General features: G+C 38.5%; 1 protein-coding gene across 6 annotated transcripts in view; it reads right to left on the bottom strand.

Moving 5' to 3' along the window:
* The window catches only part of LOC127631545 (NACHT, LRR and PYD domains-containing protein 3-like), a 191,355-nt gene that overhangs the window by 19,231 nt on the left and 151,527 nt on the right, over window positions 1-20,597 (bottom strand). For 2 of the 6 annotated variants that reach the window (XM_052109704.1, XM_052109705.1), the window contains exons 2-9: window positions 18,895-19,085; window positions 9,297-9,467; window positions 8,373-8,441; window positions 5,546-7,381; window positions 3,715-3,888; window positions 1,513-1,686; window positions 1,158-1,331; window positions 802-975 (exon numbers count right to left, since the gene is read on the bottom strand). In XM_052109704.1, coding sequence (XP_051965664.1) covers window positions 802-975; window positions 1,158-1,331; window positions 1,513-1,686; window positions 3,715-3,888; window positions 5,546-7,381; window positions 8,373-8,441; window positions 9,297-9,467; window positions 18,895-19,040 — 2,918 coding nt within the window. In that variant the 5' untranslated portion in view covers window positions 19,041-19,085. Of the gene's footprint in view, window positions 1-801; window positions 976-1,157; window positions 1,332-1,512; window positions 1,687-3,714; window positions 3,889-5,545; window positions 7,382-8,372; window positions 8,442-9,296; window positions 9,468-17,808; window positions 18,069-18,894; window positions 19,086-19,594; window positions 19,679-20,017; window positions 20,173-20,597 lie in introns of those variants that run through there. The other 4 variants (XM_052109708.1, XM_052109703.1, XM_052109706.1 and 1 more) reach the window with 4 other exon arrangements.

A 20,597-nucleotide genomic window follows, 5' to 3' on the forward strand; every position in this document is an offset into this window, starting at 1 on the left:
AATTTAAATCAGATTAATGTTGGTCACAATATCACTAATAATAAATATAACCGTTTAACCTTCAATAATCAGTGATTTGTGTTACAGCAAAACTCAAAGACAGTAAACATTCCAGAGATATGAATGATTTCACACTGGAGCAGTTTTACAGCTTGTTCTGAATATATATTTGTCTTATTTCTGAATGCATCTCTGCGGTGTGGGATGCTTTCATGGTTTTTACTGGTTGCCAGTATGTCACAATGGCATTTTGATATTGCCAACAGTACTATTTATAACTGTTTCATTATTGTTCTTGGGCCTGTTCAAGTGTAACTGATTACTTATACAATTCATTTTTTGTTGTGACTTTTCAAGTCAAGCTGTTCACACCATTTGTAAGTTTATGTAAGATTTATATTAGTTCATACAGAACTAAGTGGGTTTGTGATTTGTTTTTGTACCTGAATATTAAAGTTAAAATAAGCTATTACACCATTCTAAGAAGTTGTTGATTTTTTAATGTGAGTTTTATAAAATTGCTAGCTGCACTAAGTTAAATGCATTAAGCTAAAGACATATTTTAGTTACTTTGTTTACTGTAAACAAACAGAAAAAAGTCTGCAGCTCTATCTAGGCAAATACAAGTATTGGATCGGGACTCGGTATAGGCAGATATTTAATATTTAAATATCGGATCGGGGGCCAAAAAGCTGATCGGGACATCCCTACTATCAACGGATTAATTTTAGTTGACACAGAACATTAAATTGGGATATGAGAAAGTATTTTAACATTTGCAAAATCAAAAGAAACACAAACCTCAGTATCTCCAGATGACAGTTTGTACTCTTCAGTGCATCAGAGATCAGCTTCACTCCTGAATCCTGCAGGTCATTGTTACTCAGGTCCAGCTCTCTCAGAGGAGAGTTTGATGATTGTAGAGCTGACGCCAGACTTTCACAACATTGATCAGTGAGATTACAGCTGCACAATCTAAACAGGATAATGAAAAACTAAATTATTATATATCCATTTTCATTGATAAAAATAAAGTTTTCAAGATGGACTGTAATTAATATGAAAAACAAACGGTTTTCTAAAAAAAATTATTAAAAGACAACGGTTAATTTTATAATATTGAAAAATTGCACTTGTAGAGTATCTGAAACTCAAACCTCAGTATCTCAAGTTTACAGTTTGTACTCTTCAGTGCATCAGAGATCAGATTCACTCCTGAATCCTCCAGTCGATTGTTACTTAGGTCCAGCTCTCTCAGAGGAGAGTTTGATGATTGTAGAGCTGACACCAGACTTTCACAACATTGATCAGTGAGATTACAGCCGCACAATCTAAACAGGATAATGAAAAACAAAATAATTATAACCATTTTTCATTGATAAAATAAAGTTTTCAAGATGGACTGTAATTAATATGAAAAACAAACGGTTTTCTAAAAAAAAATTATTAAAAGACAACGGTTAATTTTATAATATTGAAAAATTGCACTTGTAGAGTATCTGAAACTCAAACCTCAGTATCTCAAGTTTACAGTTTGTACTCTTCAGTGCATCAGAGATCAGATTCACTCCTGAATCCTCCAGTCGATTGTTACTCAGGTCCAGCTCTCTCGGAGGACAGTTTGATGATTGTAGAGCTGACACCAGACTTTCACAACATTGATCAGTGAGATTACAGGCGGACAATCTAAACAGGATAATGAAAAACAAAATAATTATAACCATTTTTCTATTGATAAAAATATAATTTTCATTATAGAACGTAATTGATACAAGCAAAAAATTATTTTCAAAAAAGAAAAAAAAAGATAGATGACTGCCGTACATCTTCATAAACATTTAACTTGAAGTGTGTTGTTTCTGCAACACTACCGGCACAAAACAGAATAGCAAAAATAACAATTGTTCCCAGATAGCTTTCCCAAACACATCTATTGCCTTGCCATCCTTCTGCCATTGATCATACAAACAGTTAGTCCCACCCCAAACTCACAACATGGTTTGAGTCAGAAGTTAAAATGTCAGAGTCCTCAAACAAGCACGGCAGTGTTTTCATAGAGTCACAAAGTCCGTGTTTTCACTCTTCAGGAAGTCAAACTACCAACGGCTTAATTATAATTGACACTGCACATTAAATTAGTTTTTTTCAAAAATCTTAAGAGAAATTATTTGTATGTAGGTTTGATAATTTTATAGATAATCACAATTTATTGAGTGAACATCAGTATGGCTTTAGAGCTAATAGGTCAACCGCAATGGCGGTGGTGGAACTGGTAGAAGATATTTCCACCGCAATGGATAATAATGAATATGCTGTGGGGGTGTTCCTAGATTTAAAAAAAGATTTTGACACTATTGATCACAGCTTATTAATGATGAAACTGGAAAGATATGGTAGAAGAGGAAAAGCCTTCTCTTGGTTAAGAAATTACCTTGCTGATAGATATCAAATTATACAAATAAATAATGTTAAATTGGAACTAATGAAAGTCACTTGTTGTGTTCCACAAGGTTTGGTGCTAGGTGCCAAATTGTTTGTACTGTATATAAATTATATTTGTAAAGTGTCTGAAGTATTACAAATTTTCCTGTTTGCAGATGACACAAATTTATGTTGTTCAGTGAAAAATTTGGAACAGCTTCTGAATACAGTGGAAATTGAATTGATAAAAAAAAGTGGTTTGATGATAATAGGTTTTCATTGAATTTAAGTAAAACAAAGGTCATGATATTTAGTAATCTGCAATGTATTAATTCAAACTAAGATTAGGATTAATAATGAGGAAATAGAGTGTATGAAAATAAATTTCTGGGTGTTATAATAGATCATATATTATGTTGGAAACCATATATAAATAATGTACAAACAAAAATGTCTAAATCTATTGAAATATTAAATAGAACAAAACATATTTTGTATGAAAACTCATTATAAATACTGTATTGTTCACTCATAGTTCCATACATTACTTACTGTGTGGAGGTATGGGGTCCTACATATAAAGCCAAAATAAATTCAATATATATGTTACAGAAGAGAGCAATAAGGATTGTAAAATCTATTAAAAACCAACAAAATTATTATTTATTGACTTGCATGCTTTAAAATTTGTTGATTTAGTTGATTTTTACACTGCACAGATAATGTATAAAGTTTATAATAATTTACTTCCAAATTATATTCAAAGGCTGTTTGAAATAAGAGAAAGTTACCGGTTAAAAAAATTATTACAAGAACAAATATAAAAAATAGATGTATATCTGTTAAAGGGGTAAAGCTATGGAATAATTGTGACAAGGAATTCAAAATGTGTAGTTCACTTTGTAAATTCAAGAAAATGTTTAAAAATAGAGTGATAAATAACAATATAACTCAATATGAATAATTTGTGTATGGAATATTTAAACTAATGTATTGATGTTTGAAATGTGTACCTTTGTAGTTATGTATGCATATTTTGGGAAATGGCTTGGGTTACTGTTTTGTTTATCTTGTATGAATCAAATTCACTGAAAAAAGTGACGCTCATTAGATAAATATTGAAAAAGGGTAAGCACAATAAGCAAAAGCTTCAGTCTACACTTTTTCGGTTATTATGTTAATTTATTATGCAAAATTGTATTTGAGGACCGAAAATAATTTTTTTGAAAAGAAAAGAAATTGGGATATGAGAAATAATTTTTTTACATTTGCAAAATCAAAAGAAACACAAACCTCAATATCTCTAGTTTACAGTTTGTACTCTTCAGTGCATCAGAGATCAGCTTCACTCCTGAATCCTGCAGGTCATTGTTACTCAGGTCCAGCTCTCTCAGAGGAGAGTTTGATGATTGTAGAGCTGATGACACAATTTCACAGTGCTGAACCGTCAAATTACAGCCGGACATACTAAAAAACAGGAAGCATGTACAGCAATCAAATAAAGATGAGCAGCTTACTTATGGTCATGACAATTCCACATTTTGTAAATGAAACTTAGAGGGTCATGTCAAGAGGGATCAAATTTTGCTCGATATTCTGATGTCTTTCTATTATAAAAACATGCAGTAAATTTCAAAACTTAATCCCCAAATCAATAAAAGCTTTGATTGAAACCAAGCTGCAAAAATGACTCGTTCTTTAATTCAGCGACTACCCAACATCACAAGGGGGCCCATCAACGCCTACTTAACATCATCGCACCATTGGCACAACCCACTGGCGTTCAGTTCGTTCACTGAGAGAGAAAGCAGGACAAACAGGCCTAGTGTGTTCAACTATTCCTGAACACCATAGGGGACCCATCTGGACTATTTTGAATTATTTTTGTACATAAACATACCAGTGTTTCCCATTAATTACCTACAATGTGGAGGTCCAATTTGTCCTGCCACAGTTGCCAACGTTGTGTTTTTTGCAGTTGCATCAGCAAAGCATCTCTCACTCCCAGTCAGTCAGCCCCAAGTGGATTATTAGAGGCAAATGAAAGAGAATTGTATTTACCCGACCGGACAAGCTGATTAAAACATCAATATAAAATAATAACCAGCTATATTTGTGATAGCTGTGATATTCTGCTGTTGAAAGTAATCAAGAGCACACAATAACAAATTTACAAGCAATCTAGTAACAGCTGCGTCTTGTTTGATTGACAGGCGGCGTATGTGTGTGTGCTGAAAATGCTCGTGCTATTGCACGCCTGAACGGTCAAATACATTTCAAAATTCCACCAAAATGCCCGTGCTGGTGAGGTATTCATGTAAACACAGAGAGTGGTATCTAAAGTGAAAGTACACAGCGGAGAGAAAAAAGCGTATTTGAATTAAAATGTCAGACTTCTAAGTATAAATGTAATCTAATAGACCTGCTGGTGTCTAGTGTGTCATTATAATAATCAAACAACCAGAACAAGAAAACAATCACTGCCCACGACTGAGTAACTTTAGTAGCTTTAAAAATAATGAATGTATTATAATCATAAAGTGAAGACCAGTAGCATTTTTTTGTTGCATTTCATTCTGAATGTTTTCTTGAATACTTGATAGCCTACAGCTTTTCATCAGACAGCAACGATAGGATGCAATGTGTTGGATTTGCATTATGTGCAAACGCAGAAATTTAGTTTTATACTGTTGTGGAGCTTGTTCATTCTCTTCAGATTGAGTTTCAAATATGGTTGTTTTTGAGGGGCTGCACGATGTTAGCCAATCAGAACAGTGGGCGTTTACACTGAAGATTTAACAGAGCGTTTCAGACAGAGGGCCAGAGACAGGGAGGAAAATTATCAAATATGACTAAATTATGACTGATTTAGTGAAAGAAAAACTTTACTAACATTATCAGTGGACCTCAGTGAAGATAATAAAATTATAAAATAGAGCATTTCATGACCCCTTTAAAACTTCATCTATTCATTTACCAGACAATTTTATCCAAAGTCAAATTAAATTCTTCTTTATGTCAGCTGACATGACTTTGAGTTTGCCACAAACCCAAGAACCTACCGTAGATCACAACTTCTGTCAGATGTAATTCTAGTGATTAAATATTAGATGTTAACACTCACAGAGCTTTTCTGCAGTTCCTCACAGCTGGTACGAGTCTCTGTCGACCCTCTCTTGTTTTTATTTTGTATTTGTTGAGGTCAAACTCATCCAACACCTCCTCTGACATCAGGATCATGTTGGCCAAAGTTGAACATTGTACAGGAGAAAGATTTTTCTTTGTTTTAGATTTTAAAAAGACCTGCATTTCCTCAACAACAGAATGATCTTTCATTTCAATCAAGCAGTGTGAGAGATTCATCCATCTTTCAGGACTGACGTTTTGTTTTTGACCTCGTTTGAGGTTTTGGATTATTTTCTTCATGATCTCTGGATTGTTCTCTGTGTGTTTCAGTAGATCCTGTAAGAGTCTCTGATTGGACTCCAGTGAGATGCCATGAAGGAATCGAAGGAAAAGATCCAGATGTCCAGTTTTACTCTTCAGGGCTTCATTCACTACTTCCTTCAGAAACACATCCAGAGGAACATCCTTACATCGAGTTCTGTGTTTTCCACTCAGAAACATTTTCAGAACCTCACAGTTCTTGTGTAAATAACAGAAAAACACATAAAGTGCTGCAAAAAACTCCTGAAAGCTCAGATGAATGAAGCTGTAGACTTTCCTCTGATGAATCACAGATTCCTCCTTAAAGATTTCAGTGCAGATCCCAGAATACACTGAGGCGTCAGTGACGTCTATGCCGCTCTCAATCAGGTCCTCCTCATAGAACATGACATTGCCCTTCATCAGTTGTTTGAAAGCCAGTTCAGCAAGTTTCACAATCACTTTCTCTGGATCTCTCTCTTCATACTTCTCATTCCTCATTTTGATCTGAATGAGCAGGAAGTGGATGTACATTTCAGTCAGAGTTTGAGGGATTTCTGCACTTTCGTCTTGTTTCAGGATGTTTTGAAGCACAGTGGATGAGATCCAACAGAAGACTGGTATGTGGCACATGATGTGGAGGCTTCTTGCTCTTCTAATGTGTGAGATGATTCTGCTGGCTTGATGCTCATCACTGATTCTCTTCCTGAAATATTCCTCCTTCTGAGGGTCATTGAATCCCTGGATTTCGGTCACACGTTTGATGTATCTGGAGGGGATCTGATTGGCTGCTGCTGGTCTGGAGGTGATCCAGATGAGAGCGGAGGGAAGCAGATCTCCATTGATGAGGTTTGACATCAACACACCCACAGATGAAATCTTCGTCACATCAGAAACTTTCTTAATCTTTGAGAAAGTAAGTTTAATTCTGCTTTCATCCAGACCATCAAAGATGAACACAACTTTACACTCATCATAAATCTTTGAGTCCAGTTCATGAAGGTCAGGATGAAAGTCCAGCAGAAGTTTGTGAAGACTGTACTGGTGGTCTTTAATCAAGTTCAGCTCTCGAAATGGAAGCACAAACATGAAATCTACATCTTGATTGGCTTTTCCCTCGGCCCAGTCCACAATGAACTTCTGCACAGAGACTGTTTTTACAATTCCAGCGATGCCTTTAGTGAGAACAGTCTTGATGTTTTCTCTTCTCTTCTCCTCACATCCTGGTTCAGTTAAAGGTTTAAAGATGTCATTGCAGTTGATTGGAGTGTCTTGGAGTGTCCTGTAACTTTTCTCCATCTGTAAAACCTCATGTTCTTCATTCACTCCTTCACTCTCTCCCTCGATGATGTAGAGCTGTGTGTAAATCCTGTTCAGGAGGGTTTGATTCTCTTGTAGTTTGATTCCCTCAAATAAACTCTCATACTTGTTCTTCATGATGGTTTTGTGAGTGTCTTTGAGTCTCTGTAGGACATCATCCACTGCTTCTGTCCGATCGGACATCAAAGATCTGTTCAGATCAGCTCTCTCCACACTGCAGAGGAATTAAGAAGAACAGAGGGACTAAGAAAATTGAGACAGTCAAAGTTTCAATCAGAATTTGCATATGGTCAGGTGGCATGATAAATTCACTCTTTCACAACTATTACAAAAGCTGCAAACAATTACTGATGCTCAAGAAGGCAACACAAGAAACAAGAGGTGCAAACTTTTGAGTTTTTAAGGGTTTGGTTTTCTTTGGCAAGAAAAGCATTTATTTCTTCGATGTCCTCTGTAGGGGACGCCAGGACTTATTGCTTGACAACACAGGTGAATAGGACGAAGACACAAATAACCGTATTTCTATGAAATATTCTTATGAATTGAGATTTCTGTTCCTGAGTGCTGACAAACACTCATTATAAATAATTGAACACAGATTAAATGCAGGCAATGTTAATTCATATGTATACAGGAGCGCATTCAGAAATACACCATATATTTCATATTTCACATTAAAGAAGTGTTGCAGACTATTTTCACAACTACTATCAAATAAATGTAGTATGGAGAGATTTGTATGAGTTTAATGAGCACAGAGAGATATCAGTATGTCCAGATCTTTTGGATTTAGAAATGAAGCACTCTTGTTTTAAAATCTCCCCATCTCTATGTCCAGGAGTTATGACCCCCCTGAAGACTTTAAAATGCTCTTTACCTTCTTAAAACACTTTAACATTTAATGATGACCTGTAAATCCACTTCAACTAATTACACTTTGACATGGACAGCAGATATCCATGAACACATCCACTACACTAGAAGATGCAAGACATCATTATCAAGATGATTGTGCTTTAGTTTCTCTGAAACAAGTTTATTCATTCAGTCTTCTTTCTCTAATACTGGATATGGTCTTACCCCATCACTAGTTTAGCAGTTATTTCTGTCTCACAGCGTGTGGATGATACATTTAAAAGAATCATTTAGACTGTTTATGTTCTTATATTTCAGTATTTTGTCCTCAATACTGTTTAGTGTCTCACCTGTTCACTGCGTCAGTAATGAGATCCCAGGTATCAATGCGGTCACTTTGAAAGAAGGGTGAATGTTTTCTGACACATATATGACACATATAAAAGAACAATTCATTTATATTTTCTGTTTTGAGTATCTGCAGGTATCAGCACTGTTGAATTATTGAAAAATAATGCACCCCCTGAGGTGGTAATGCGGCCACGACACGAAGCAGAGTTTGAATTATTTATTAATTATTCAATGGTCAGTCATCAATTATTCCACTTATACACCGTTTTTATTACAATTATTATATTACAGTTTTAAATTATTATTGGCTTTCAGAATTGTTTGCAAATATGAAGTCAGAGACTGAATTAATTAATAAATAAATGAGTGAGCATGTTTACGTGAACAAGAATATTCTGATATGAGTCAGCATGTAGTCATATTTAGACTGTGTATGTTTAAAGTACATGCTTTATTTTTGATATCCGTTGTAACATTATATTTATTTTAAAACAATAGATAGTTCCAGTTCTTGAATCTGATTGGACGAGAGACGTTCCATGAGAATTGATGTCTCAGAACATCAGCACTCTGACACGTCACTGTTTGTATCACTCCGCTTGTGTTCGTGGTATTCTAAACTAAAGTGTAAGAGCAGCACAGATGTGGGAAAGGGCAAGATGTGTCTTTTCATTTATCCTGTGACATTAAAGGAATATTCGGGTTCAATACAAGTGAAGTTCAATCGACAGGATGTGTGGCATGATGTTGATTACCACAAAAACTTATTTGGACTCGTCCCTCCTTTTCTTTAAATAAGTTACCGCGAGTCACTTACAATGGGGAGGATGTCCGCTCTGATGTGTATTTTTACACAGAGAAAATAAGAACAGGAGACATTATAGTCCTTAAAACATAAATCAATATACAATACTGGATCTCACCTGTTCACTGAGTCAGCACTGAGATTAGAGGGATCAAACATGGAGCTGTTACCCATGGACTCTTCTTGATATTCTAGAAGTTTGATTCTCTGGGCCAGTGTTTTGTCAGCATCTTCATAGTCTGTTTCATCATGTGATGTATCTCTCCCTCTCTTTCTTCCTTTGGTGTTTCTGAGAAAAAGTGAAATAATTCTAATGATTTATCTCCAATAATGCTAAAGATCATCTCATGATCTCATCATTTAAGTTGAGCGGTTCACAGTTGTTACTCTTCAGAGATAAATCACAAGCCTTGTGCGGATCTTTAAAGGGATACTCCAGCGGTGGGAAGATGAATGTGTATTTAATAGTGGTCATTTATGTAGTAGAAATGTGAAATTATTTTTGAATTTGAAGCATTCTAGACTGAGAAAAGGCAAAAAATGTATTTTTTACTCATGTGGCTGAAAGACAACAACTCCCAGAATGCACTTGCTTTGCCGCACTTACGAGGCCACTCCCAAACCAGGAAATAGTAAACACAACGTTAGTAATGCGAACTATTTGCACATTTGAAAATATAACAATAGCTCAGCTGACTACGCGGGAACAACATTGTGATTATGCCGGGTGTCCAAACTCTGTACATTACGTCTTAGTAACAAAAAGAAATACAAAACAAATACTCACTTTACACTAAGCCGTCCATTTGTCCCTGCAGGCTTTGGCTGGCGTTTCCAATTTATCTCTGGGGTCCTGAAATAAGTTTACAGGACCCCCCTGTCCATGTGTGGTACAAAACTTGGGTGCTCAGTTACACATGCTAGCGGTGCAGTTTCATCAGCGGATTCAGCGATCTCATGCAGAAGAAAATGGCATCGCTGAAATTCGCGACAGCAATAGGACTCTATCTGTTTGCATAGACGCACAGCGAGAGCACTGACACCGTCAGCTGCTCCGCGAACAGCAGCTGCTCCGGCCGCCTCTTGCCCCTCCATCTCCCGCAACTGTTCGTCGCTGTATTGCGGCTCGTATAGGTAGCCGCGAGCATCCGATTCACACAAAAGATCTTCGAAATCCCCATCTGTCATTACTTCAAAACTTTCTTCCGCCATCGTGATTAGACTATTATACAAAGTTTTACAGAGCAAGAGCCTGTTAGCTTAGCTAAAGATGGCTGACACTATCTTTACATTCTGAGTAAGATCCCGCCTCATGGGCGTGGTGAAAACATGCGGAACTAGCTACTAATATTGGCTGTAGTTTGAAGCCTCTAGTCCAAAAATCCTCCGATGACGCAAAATGACGATTTTTGCGTCATCGGAGGATTTTTTTCCAGACTAAAAATTAAATTTTCTCTCATATCATGGGGATATGAGGGGGGGAAGCAGGGTAATTCTAAAATACTACGGGTTTTCTACTGATACAAAGCTTAATGCTAAATCCTGGAGTATTCCTTTAAGGACAGTGTTTCATTTTCCCCCCAAACAACAACAACAAAAGGAATTCACAGACATTGAACTATTGTAAACTGAAGCTGTTACCAGCCAGACAGGAAATGACTCTTATCCGTGTTTAGTCCAGTCTTTATATGAATATAATTGTCTTGTTTGGATATGGTAGGGCTGCACAATTCATTGAAAAACTAACTGTAATTACAATATCAGCTGCCACGTTTATGCAACTGTGAAAACTGACAATTACAGCATTCAATTGAAGTCTGTTCATGTTGCGTCAATGGTTTCCATGTAGAACATGTTTTTGCAGCAGTCTTATCAAACTGTGGCAGGGTGAAGGACGGGGCCAGTCCGTAATTCCGCACACATAGCCCCCAGAGGTTTAGTGGTAAAAAAAAAAGAGGTGGGTAAACTATAAATTCTGGTGGACCACGACGTGGTCACCCGGTAAGGTGGGCCACTGCCTACCGGTGTATGTGTATCCTGATGACATCGCTATAGGCTATCATTTGATGGTACTACCAAGGGTATCACTGGTTGTTCCCTCATCATAGGTCACACAATCACTATTCAATTCATACATTAATCTAAGTTCTTGTTAAAGAGACCCAAGAAGGAATAATATGGTTGAAATCTATAAAGTTTACTAAATGACAAAACAGAGAGAACAAAAATATTTAAGAGAGATAGAGAGGGAGGCTTATATCCAGGGCTTCCAATGCAATGCACTTGTAGATAATGATTAGGGATTTGGGATTATTTTCATAGTCGATTAATCTGTTGAATATTTTCTCGATTAATCAATTATTTGTTTGGTCTATAACATGTCAGAACAATGTGGATCAGTGTTTCCCAAAAGCCCAGGAGGATGACGTCCTCAAATGTCTCGTTTTGTCCACAACTCAAAGATATTCAGTTTACTGTCACAGAGGAGAGAAGACACTAGAACATATTCACATTTAACAAGCTGGAATCAAAGAAGTTTTGCCCGCCACAATATCAACGCTGACCGCCACACATTGATTTTCGATTTATTTTTTACTAAGCCTATTTAAAATCGTATTTGATTGCAGAGAGCCGTAGCGCATTCGCTCAGCACTAGGCTACCTCTCGCTCGTCCCTCTCTCTCTCTCTCTCTCTCTCCCGTACCTCTTGCGCTCTCTCTCCGTCATGGAACACCGCTGCATAAATCTGTCCAACACAGCACTGTCAGTTATTACTTATTAGCCAGCATGCAAGGAGCCTAGCTAATAAGGAGAGCCAAGTTATTGTTAGAATACAGCTGGATTTTTGAGGTCAGCACGCTGTATATAGCTGGTAGTAGTCAATATCGACGCACGCGCATGGGAAACACTGGCAGCAGCGCATTATGAAAGACTTCGTCTTAGGTTTAACAACCTATGAAACTAATAATGAACAATATGAAACTAAAACAACATAAGCTTAATTTAAAATGGCTTAGGAACTATCTATTTAGAGGTGGATAAACGCAATTTAGAGGTGGATAAACCCACTTTGGAGGTGGGTAAATGCCATTTCCGAATTCTGGGAGGTGCGTAAACGGCGTTTAGCCTCCACTACATCCCTGATGGCCCCTAATTAGGCTGATGAAGCCTGAGAGGGATAAAGGCGACCGGACACGGCAGTGCTACAGAGAGTGAGTTACGGACAGCTGCCCAACACCTGTGTGTGTTCAGGGTATATGCAGGAATCTTGAAGTTAATTTTAATACCTTTTCAAGACTTTTTCAAGAACTTCTCAATATTTTTTAATACCTCACCGCCACTTCAAGCTGTAACCATTTACATCAGTGATACTTTTAACTTAACAGTTTTAGTTTGTGATAAAGACTATAGACCACTCTGATACAAAAAAAAATCAAATAGGCTGGGATAGTAAATCAAAGCAAAGTTTATTAAAAAACAAAACAAAACTTTGCTCCACCCTCAACAACAATCATGCTGACATGTGCCTCAGTTCTTCTGATTTTGTTCCCAGCAGCTTCTCAGTTTGGACCAATTCGTTCCGTTTTTCTTTACTACGTCTTCTGAGGATGTTGGACTTCGTGATCAGTTGTGCCATTAATGTCCCAGATTTCCCCTCTGCCGTTTGAGTTCAGTGAATGGCGTTTCTCCGCTGTGCGGAGACACCACAACACCTCAGCACGCAGTGTTGCTGTGCCGCCCAGAGCCAATCTGATGTCGGCTGCAGAAGATGAGGAAGCAGAGACAGCCCGGGTTGTAGCTGTAGCTTCAGGTGCGACTGCCGGTGGTGTAACAACGTTGGCACTAAGTTGTGGTGGTGCAACGCGATTACCACAGAAGCTAGCAATGGAGAGCTGCCGCTCTCGGCGACTAGCAGCGGCTTTGTGGCTAGCACAACACATGTGGGACTTTAACGAGTTAATGCCCATTGACACAATACTTATTTTTTTCTTGCATAATGTACAATATGCCTCCCTGACATTCCCCTCGACTGGCTGCAGCCACTCTTTGAAGTCCGGCATTTCCATCCAGGACGCTGCAAATTTGCACTTCCCCATTCTGTTCATGAGTTCACCAACCTTCTCTTAAAACATTTCGGTGCGTTGTAATACGCACTGGGAACGCCAGAGCGTACATTGTGCTTTTGAACTTCCGCCCGCCTGCCCGCTCTGGTGCTCTCAGAGGCAATTTACGAACACACCCACAATAGCCTAGTTTTTTTATGTACCTGTTCGTTTTTTTAATAAAAATGACTAAATTCACACACTTTTACGATGTTTTTGGGACTCAAACTGTTGGACAGCTAATTCAGAAAAAATACTTTCAAAATTTAAGACTTTATAAAGCCGTGATAAGACTTTTTAATACTTTTTAAGGGTCTTAATTTTCCCAAAATTGATTTATCACCTTTTAATACTTTTCAAGACCCCGCGGATACCCTGGTGTTTGTCCTTTTGGTTCAGTTTTTCATAAAAATATTATTTATATTGTCAAGCCGGTTACCTCCGCCTCCTTTCCATTGGTGTGTATGTCATGCTCCCTGGCCCGAGGAAACACCAGGAGGAGTGTAGAGTGGAGGAGGGCAGGGCCAGGCTGGAACGACTCATGCCTGTTCCCCAATCAGCCTGATGGGGTACACGAGGGTAAAGGTGGCCAGAGTCGAAGTCCTTGTAAATGACTCAAACATACACCTGTGACTGCATTACATCAGTATTACTGCGCAACTTCTGTTTGGGATTCTGTAAAACAATTCAGTATAACTGCACCAAAGAAACTGTTTAAAAATGTAAATTTTGCCTTAATGGGTGGTCTAAGCATGGATGAGTGGTGGAAAGAGATTGACAGGACAGAGAAAGAAGAATAAAAACAAAAGCAGACATTCTGAAATTAATGAGAGAAACTGAAGAGCTGGAAAAGTCAAGAAACAAAGCTGGGACCATTAAACAGACTATGTGGTTGTAAAGGGATTCAATGGAAAGGAGGAGGCGAGAACCGGCTTGAAGATTTAAATAATATTTTAATGAGAAACTTAAAAGACAAACACACACATAACGGACATGTCTGTAAACGATCTCTCTCTCCCACACCACCGCCCGCAATCAGCCTATTATCCCTCTCGGAGGCTTAATTAGCCTGATAAGGGACTGGGTGTGTATGATCACGACCTGGCCCCGCCCTCCGCCCTGCCACATTCCTCCCTCGTTCTCTCAGGCAGGGGAGCCCCCGGAATGAGGTACATCCCCCCCTCTTTCCCTGGGGAGGGGCGTGCCTTTTGCCCCGTCTGCCGGCAGGTCATCCCCGTCTACCTGGACTAGGGAGGGGACAAGTTGAGGGAAACAGAAATAATTAAATAGGGGGGTACTTCCTGTAACAGTGTAGTACCCCCCCAAGAAACACTGTAAAATTTAAACGAGAGGGAAAAGGTCGCATGGTCCCCGATCACTCCTCCACCCTCTCAGGCGCATGACAGCCGCTCCTCTCTGGGCAAACCGGAGTCAGACCCACGATGGAAAGAACGCCCCTCCGTGTTCATGGCTACTCCTGGGGACACTCCTCCGCCCGCTCTAGGAGGTCGGGGAGTCACTTACCTCCTCCCCTCGTGGACGGCGGTCTAGTGTCGACCCCTCAGCGTTTCTGGGGGATGGCAGGGCACTCCTCCGCCCCTGGCAGCGGCTCCATCGCTCCTGATGGACATGTCCGTAAACGATCTCTCTCTCCTGCACCACCGCCTGCAATTGGCCTTTATCCCTCTCGGAGGCTTAATTAGCCTGATTAGGGAACCTGGTGTGTATAATCACAACCCAGCCCCGCCCTCCTTCCTGCCACAGTGGTCTGTTCGCTGTTTTCAGAATTGGTGTGCCAAGAAAGCTCTGGCTATTGATTTTAAAACAATAACCAAAATAGACCTAAACCAGGTTCTCCATCAGTTTAATGCCACCGTGAATAACGGGATAGGTGAACTCTACGTTTCAGCAGTTATGTCGATACGTGCAGGGCTTAACCGGTACATAAATGATCCACTGATCAGCCGATCCTAGTGTCTGTTCTTCTAGAGTTTATCACTAGCGACAACGTTTTCTTTGGAATAGTGAAAAATCTTTGCCAAGAAGGACGACAAAACATCCCACCATCCTGACGGAGACAGACTTGGTTTTGTCTACAAAGTCTGGTTTGATGTACCACTGCATATGAGACACAAAGCTAAAGAGGGCAACGACCAACTGAAGCCGAATCTTTTATCATCTGCCAGGATGGGAACGGTCAGAAGTATGTAACACTGTCATCAACGAATGCAAAATAAAACACAGATGCCGGCGAATGAATCAAAGAAAGCCTACGGGATTTATGTTTGCACAGTCAGGGTATCCTCTGTGTCCTGTAGCCTTATTGGAGAATAAAATAAATATTAAAATAAATATTTTTATGGAGTAACCATTTTATAAAAGGAATAAGCCCCGTGAAGCTGTTTTACGGTGAATTTAGAACAGCTTTTTTAGGCATGACGCAGAACCCCCTTAGCCATTCTAAATTCTCTGTAAAACTGTCCTTTGTAGTCTTCTGATCTCTGATTTCATAGCTGAACCAAAGCAGACAGTTATTGAAGTACAGAGAAACAGACTCAATGACTGGTGAGTAGAACTGAATCAGCAGCACCTGAGGCAGGTTGAACTTCCTCAACTGGTGAAGGGAGTATGACCTCTGCTGGGCCTTTTTCACAATGGATTCAATGTGTGTCTCCCACTTCAGGTCCTGTGAGATGGTAGTGCCCAGGATCCTGAATGACTCCACTGTTGCCACAGCGCTGTTTATAATGGTGATGGGGGTCAGTGTTGGGGTGTTCCTCCTAAACGTTTTGAGCATGTTTAGCTCAAGGTTGTTTTGACTGTACAAGATTTTCAGCTTTCCAACCTCCCTTCTGTATGCAGACTCATCATCATCATCTCGGATAAGCCTGATGACAGTGGTGTCATCTGCAAACTTCAGGAGCTTGACAGAGCGGTCCTTGGCAATGCAGTCATTGGTGTAGCGGGAGAAGAGTAGTGGGGAGAGCACACATCCCTGGGGGGCACCTGTAATTTCACTGCACCTGTTTGAATCGGGTCTGCTGTGACGGAGCATTTCATTGGTTTGAGCAAATGAACTAATACGCCCCATTTCCTCATTCAATTCATGTTCAGTTAATTTAGTTCGGTCAACCCTTTAACAAGGAGCTGGATTAATTAAGAGTAAAAGTGACTAATGAAATTACAATGACATCAGGACATAATTAAAACCTGTAATTATTTTAATTTATGAATTGGGCCAAATAATAAAGAAAAGCTGCCAATAATAGCCCAACATAGATGGGAAATCCTTCAATACTAAATTATTCACCATTCCGGGGTGATACCTCAAGTAGTTGGTTGATATTTTCTCAAGAGTACATGTCTGCAAAATCTAGGCAAAGGGTGACCACATTGAAGATGCTAAAATATAATAGTTTTGATTTATTTTGGATTTAATTTAGACACAACATAATTCCCATAGTTAAATTTATTTTATTCCATAGTTTTGACGATTTCACTATTATTACAAAATGTGAAGAAATGTTTTTTATAATTTTTTATAATAAAGAATGAGTAAATGTATCAAAACTTTTGACCAGTAGTGTACACAAAATAATAAAATGGCTTTGGACACAATATTATAAGCCATGATGTATCAGCTGTTCATTTCATTGTTGATTTGGGGCCAGTGACAATTTTGGCAGGGCAAGTAATAGTCTGAAGCACTTGCCCAACTGGGCCAGTAGAAAAAATCCTTAGAGCTGAGCCCTGGTCTCTGGTGGGGCATGTAATGTACGGTTTGTATTTGGGCAGTTCACGTGTGAGATTTGTTTTGTTAAAATACCCAATAATAATAATAACTGAGTCTAGGTATTGTTGTTCTGTGTCTGTGATTTGATTAGTCAGCTGTTGCAGCGCTGTGTTCACACACGCATTTGGAGCGATATACACACTCACCGGAATAAACGAGGAAAACTACCGTGGCGAGTAGAAAGGCTTACAGTTAATAAAGAGCGCTTCCCAATTAGGACAGCACATCCTCTAATGTTGTTACATCTGTACACCAACTATCATTGATGTAAAAGCATGTTCCACCGCCTCTCGTTTTCCCCGTTAACTCTGCAATATGATCAGCTCTGAACAGCTGAAAGCCCAGCAGATGAAACGCGCTGTCTGGATTTACTCAGCCAGGTTTCTGTGAAGCACAAGGCAGCAGAGGTTGAAAAGTCCTTGTTTGTACGGGTAAGGAGATGTAGTTCATCCATTTTGTTAGAGAGCGGAGATTCGCTAGATGAATAAACGGCAGTGCTGTTTGAAAGCCGCGCCGACAGAGTCAATCCGCGCCACACCAGCTCGTCACCCTCGCCTGTGTCTCAAAGCACGTTTAAACAACACAGCTGCACCTCTGACTAAAATATCCAGCAATACATACGAATATTAAAAACCGGGAAGAGGTTGTCTGGTATATGCTGCCGAAAGTTCAGCATAAATATATAAAAAATATTACAAAACACTAAAATAACAAAAGAAATGAAGAGCTACACACCGAGGCAGCCATCTTGTTGTATCATGTCCGTTGACATGTCCAGTTGAGCAATAAAACGGCATATAAAAGATAGAATAATTCAGATGATACGTGTTTAGTCCTGTCAGCTGTTAATATTAATATAATTGTCTTATTGTCTTCAACACTGGATATGATCTCTCCTGATCACTCCATCACTGAGTTCAGGGGGTTCACCCATGGATTTGTTACTCTTCAAAGACACACAGCTGAATTCTGGAGGTACAAATGTGTTTCTCTGTCTGTGGGTGACACATATAAAAGACAGAATAATTCAGATGATGTGTGTTTAGTCCTGACAGCTGTCTTGTCTTGTCTTCAACACTGGATAGTTACCCATATTACTCCATGTATATACAGTATAATCCCTTATACTTTCCGTTGTGTTTGTCTGATATTAAACAGATAGTTCACCTAAAAATCATTTACTCACTCTCATGCCATTCCAGATGTGTTTGACTTTTTTCTGCTCAACACAAATGAAGATTTTCAGAAATTCTCTCAGCTCTGTAGGTCCATACAATGCATTGTGAAGGTGAAAGTGGCGATTTATGGTAAAAAATAAAAAAAGGACTGAAATATTGATCAGTTTCTCACCCACATCTATCATACAACATCAGAAGACATGGATTAACCCACTGGAGTTGTATGGATTACTTTTATGCTGCCTTTGTGTGATTTTTTGAGCTTTACATTTCTGGTCGCCATTCACTTGCATTGTTTGGACTTACAGAGCTGAAATATTCTTTTAAAAATCTTTAAAATTAGTTTTCTTCAGAAGAAAGTCAAACACATCTGGATAGCATGACTGAGTAAATGTGAGAATATTCAGTTTTGGGTGAACTGTTCCTATAAGTGTATCATGTTAATGTTAAACTGGTATACATTATATACAATAGTCATGGTGAGTCTTAGCATTATCTTAGCATAAAGGTTTCTGATAGATTTGAGATGAACACTAAAAATAAAGGTAGTTGAAATATCTTGGTGTACATTTTGTCTTACATTTAAATATCGTTTCATCCGGGTTTGCACCAATAAAATCACCTGCTTCATGTTTATACTCACACAGGGTCAGAGGTCACTGCTCCATCACTGAGATCAGGGGGTTTAATCATGGAGTTGTTACTCTTCATAGACACATAGCTGGATTCTGGAGATGCTGCTCTCTGATGGTGAACAGCTCCATCCTCTCTCTCCTCATAGAGACTCATTTTAGAAGCAGCTCTCTCCAATATATCTCATAATAATCTTCAGACCTGCATTTGAAAAACACAAACACACAAAAACATCAAGATACTGAACTGAAACTTTCACTACACTGATAAAAGAAACTAAACAGAAAGAACAACACTCAGAGCCGCTTCACTATCATACTTTACTCTCTAAATCAGCATTAAAAGATCAAAAATAACTACCAGACTTCTGCTTTACCTCATTTTCAGAACAGCAGAATGTAAATAATTGTGGGCGGATCAAATCCACTAGTGTGAATAACAGCTCAAACAGCCTGAAATACAGGTTTCTCAACTACATGAAGAACAAGCAGAGAGGTGTACTTCTGATTATCCTCATTATTAAAGTTTATATTTAATGAGAAAAGAAAAACATCTCAGGTCACACCATTGAGGATATTTTAACACCAAAGAGAGTCTCTACAACAGACACTTTTACTAGCTGAAGGAAAAACTCTTTCAATCTAAATAAATTTGATTTAATAAAAACAGCGATTAACCCTTAAAATAAAGAAAGATTCATTCAAACTCACACCAAAATACAATCACTCATCCGATAACATGATGATTTATCTCCTGTCCGATCGTGTAAGTAAAGACGTCGAGCAGTTTTGGGCCTGTTCAACACTTCCGGGTTTATTATAATCTAGTTCTTGTTTCTGGAGTTCATTTGATCTGACTGTCGTGAAAATCTATTAAACACAAAGACGAATGGATATCTCTCAGAAATATGCCGACTACTGAAAATACTCTACAAATATAAAAGTTTGTGCGGCTTAAAATATCGACGTGTAGTGCTCGATCTTAAAATGACACACTGAGAAAAACTGAGTGTGATATAAACTATCAATACTTTATCTGATCACTAATATCCAAACATCTGCAGGAAGAGTTTATTGATTTAAAAATAGGCTTCATTATTATTATTATTATTATTATTATTATTATTAACTTACCGTGAGATGTGAAATATCTTTAAGCCTCTTGATAATGTCCGGGGATAGAAACAGTCACAGGTGAGTTTTGATTTCGTTTTACAGGTGAAGTCAGTAACAGTGAACTGCGCATGCTCGTGTCTGAGTGAAACATGAGTCCTCATGCAGCTGCACTCCAGTGGAATACATAACAAATGAAAGGACGAGGTTGAATCTCACTACAGATGCGAATTAAAACATGTTTGTAAACTCTGAACATTACCGAAGTCTCTCTAGCAAGTCAGTCCACTGTCGGTCATTTTTGTAATTCTCTCGGGAGGTTATTTACAGTCATGTCAGTGCAGCTACTATCTACTTGAATGTAGAAAGACCAAAATCTCACAAACGGTTGGTCAAGATTACGATCAAAGAACATATTTAATATCAGAAATAAAATATATTAATACTGTAATCATAAATTGTGGTTCTTTACCTCATACTACGCTAAAAAACTAAAATTGTCCTCCGACTTGTATAGCTAATGCGCATGCGTGTTCTAGAGTTGATTGACAGGCGTCTGTGTCTAAAAGGTGATTGGCTCTTTTACCTGTAAGGCGGGACT

This window comes from Xyrauchen texanus, chromosome 38 (genome assembly GCF_025860055.1).
Source record: "Xyrauchen texanus isolate HMW12.3.18 chromosome 38, RBS_HiC_50CHRs, whole genome shotgun sequence".
Lineage (NCBI taxonomy): Eukaryota > Metazoa > Chordata > Actinopteri > Cypriniformes > Catostomidae > Xyrauchen > Xyrauchen texanus.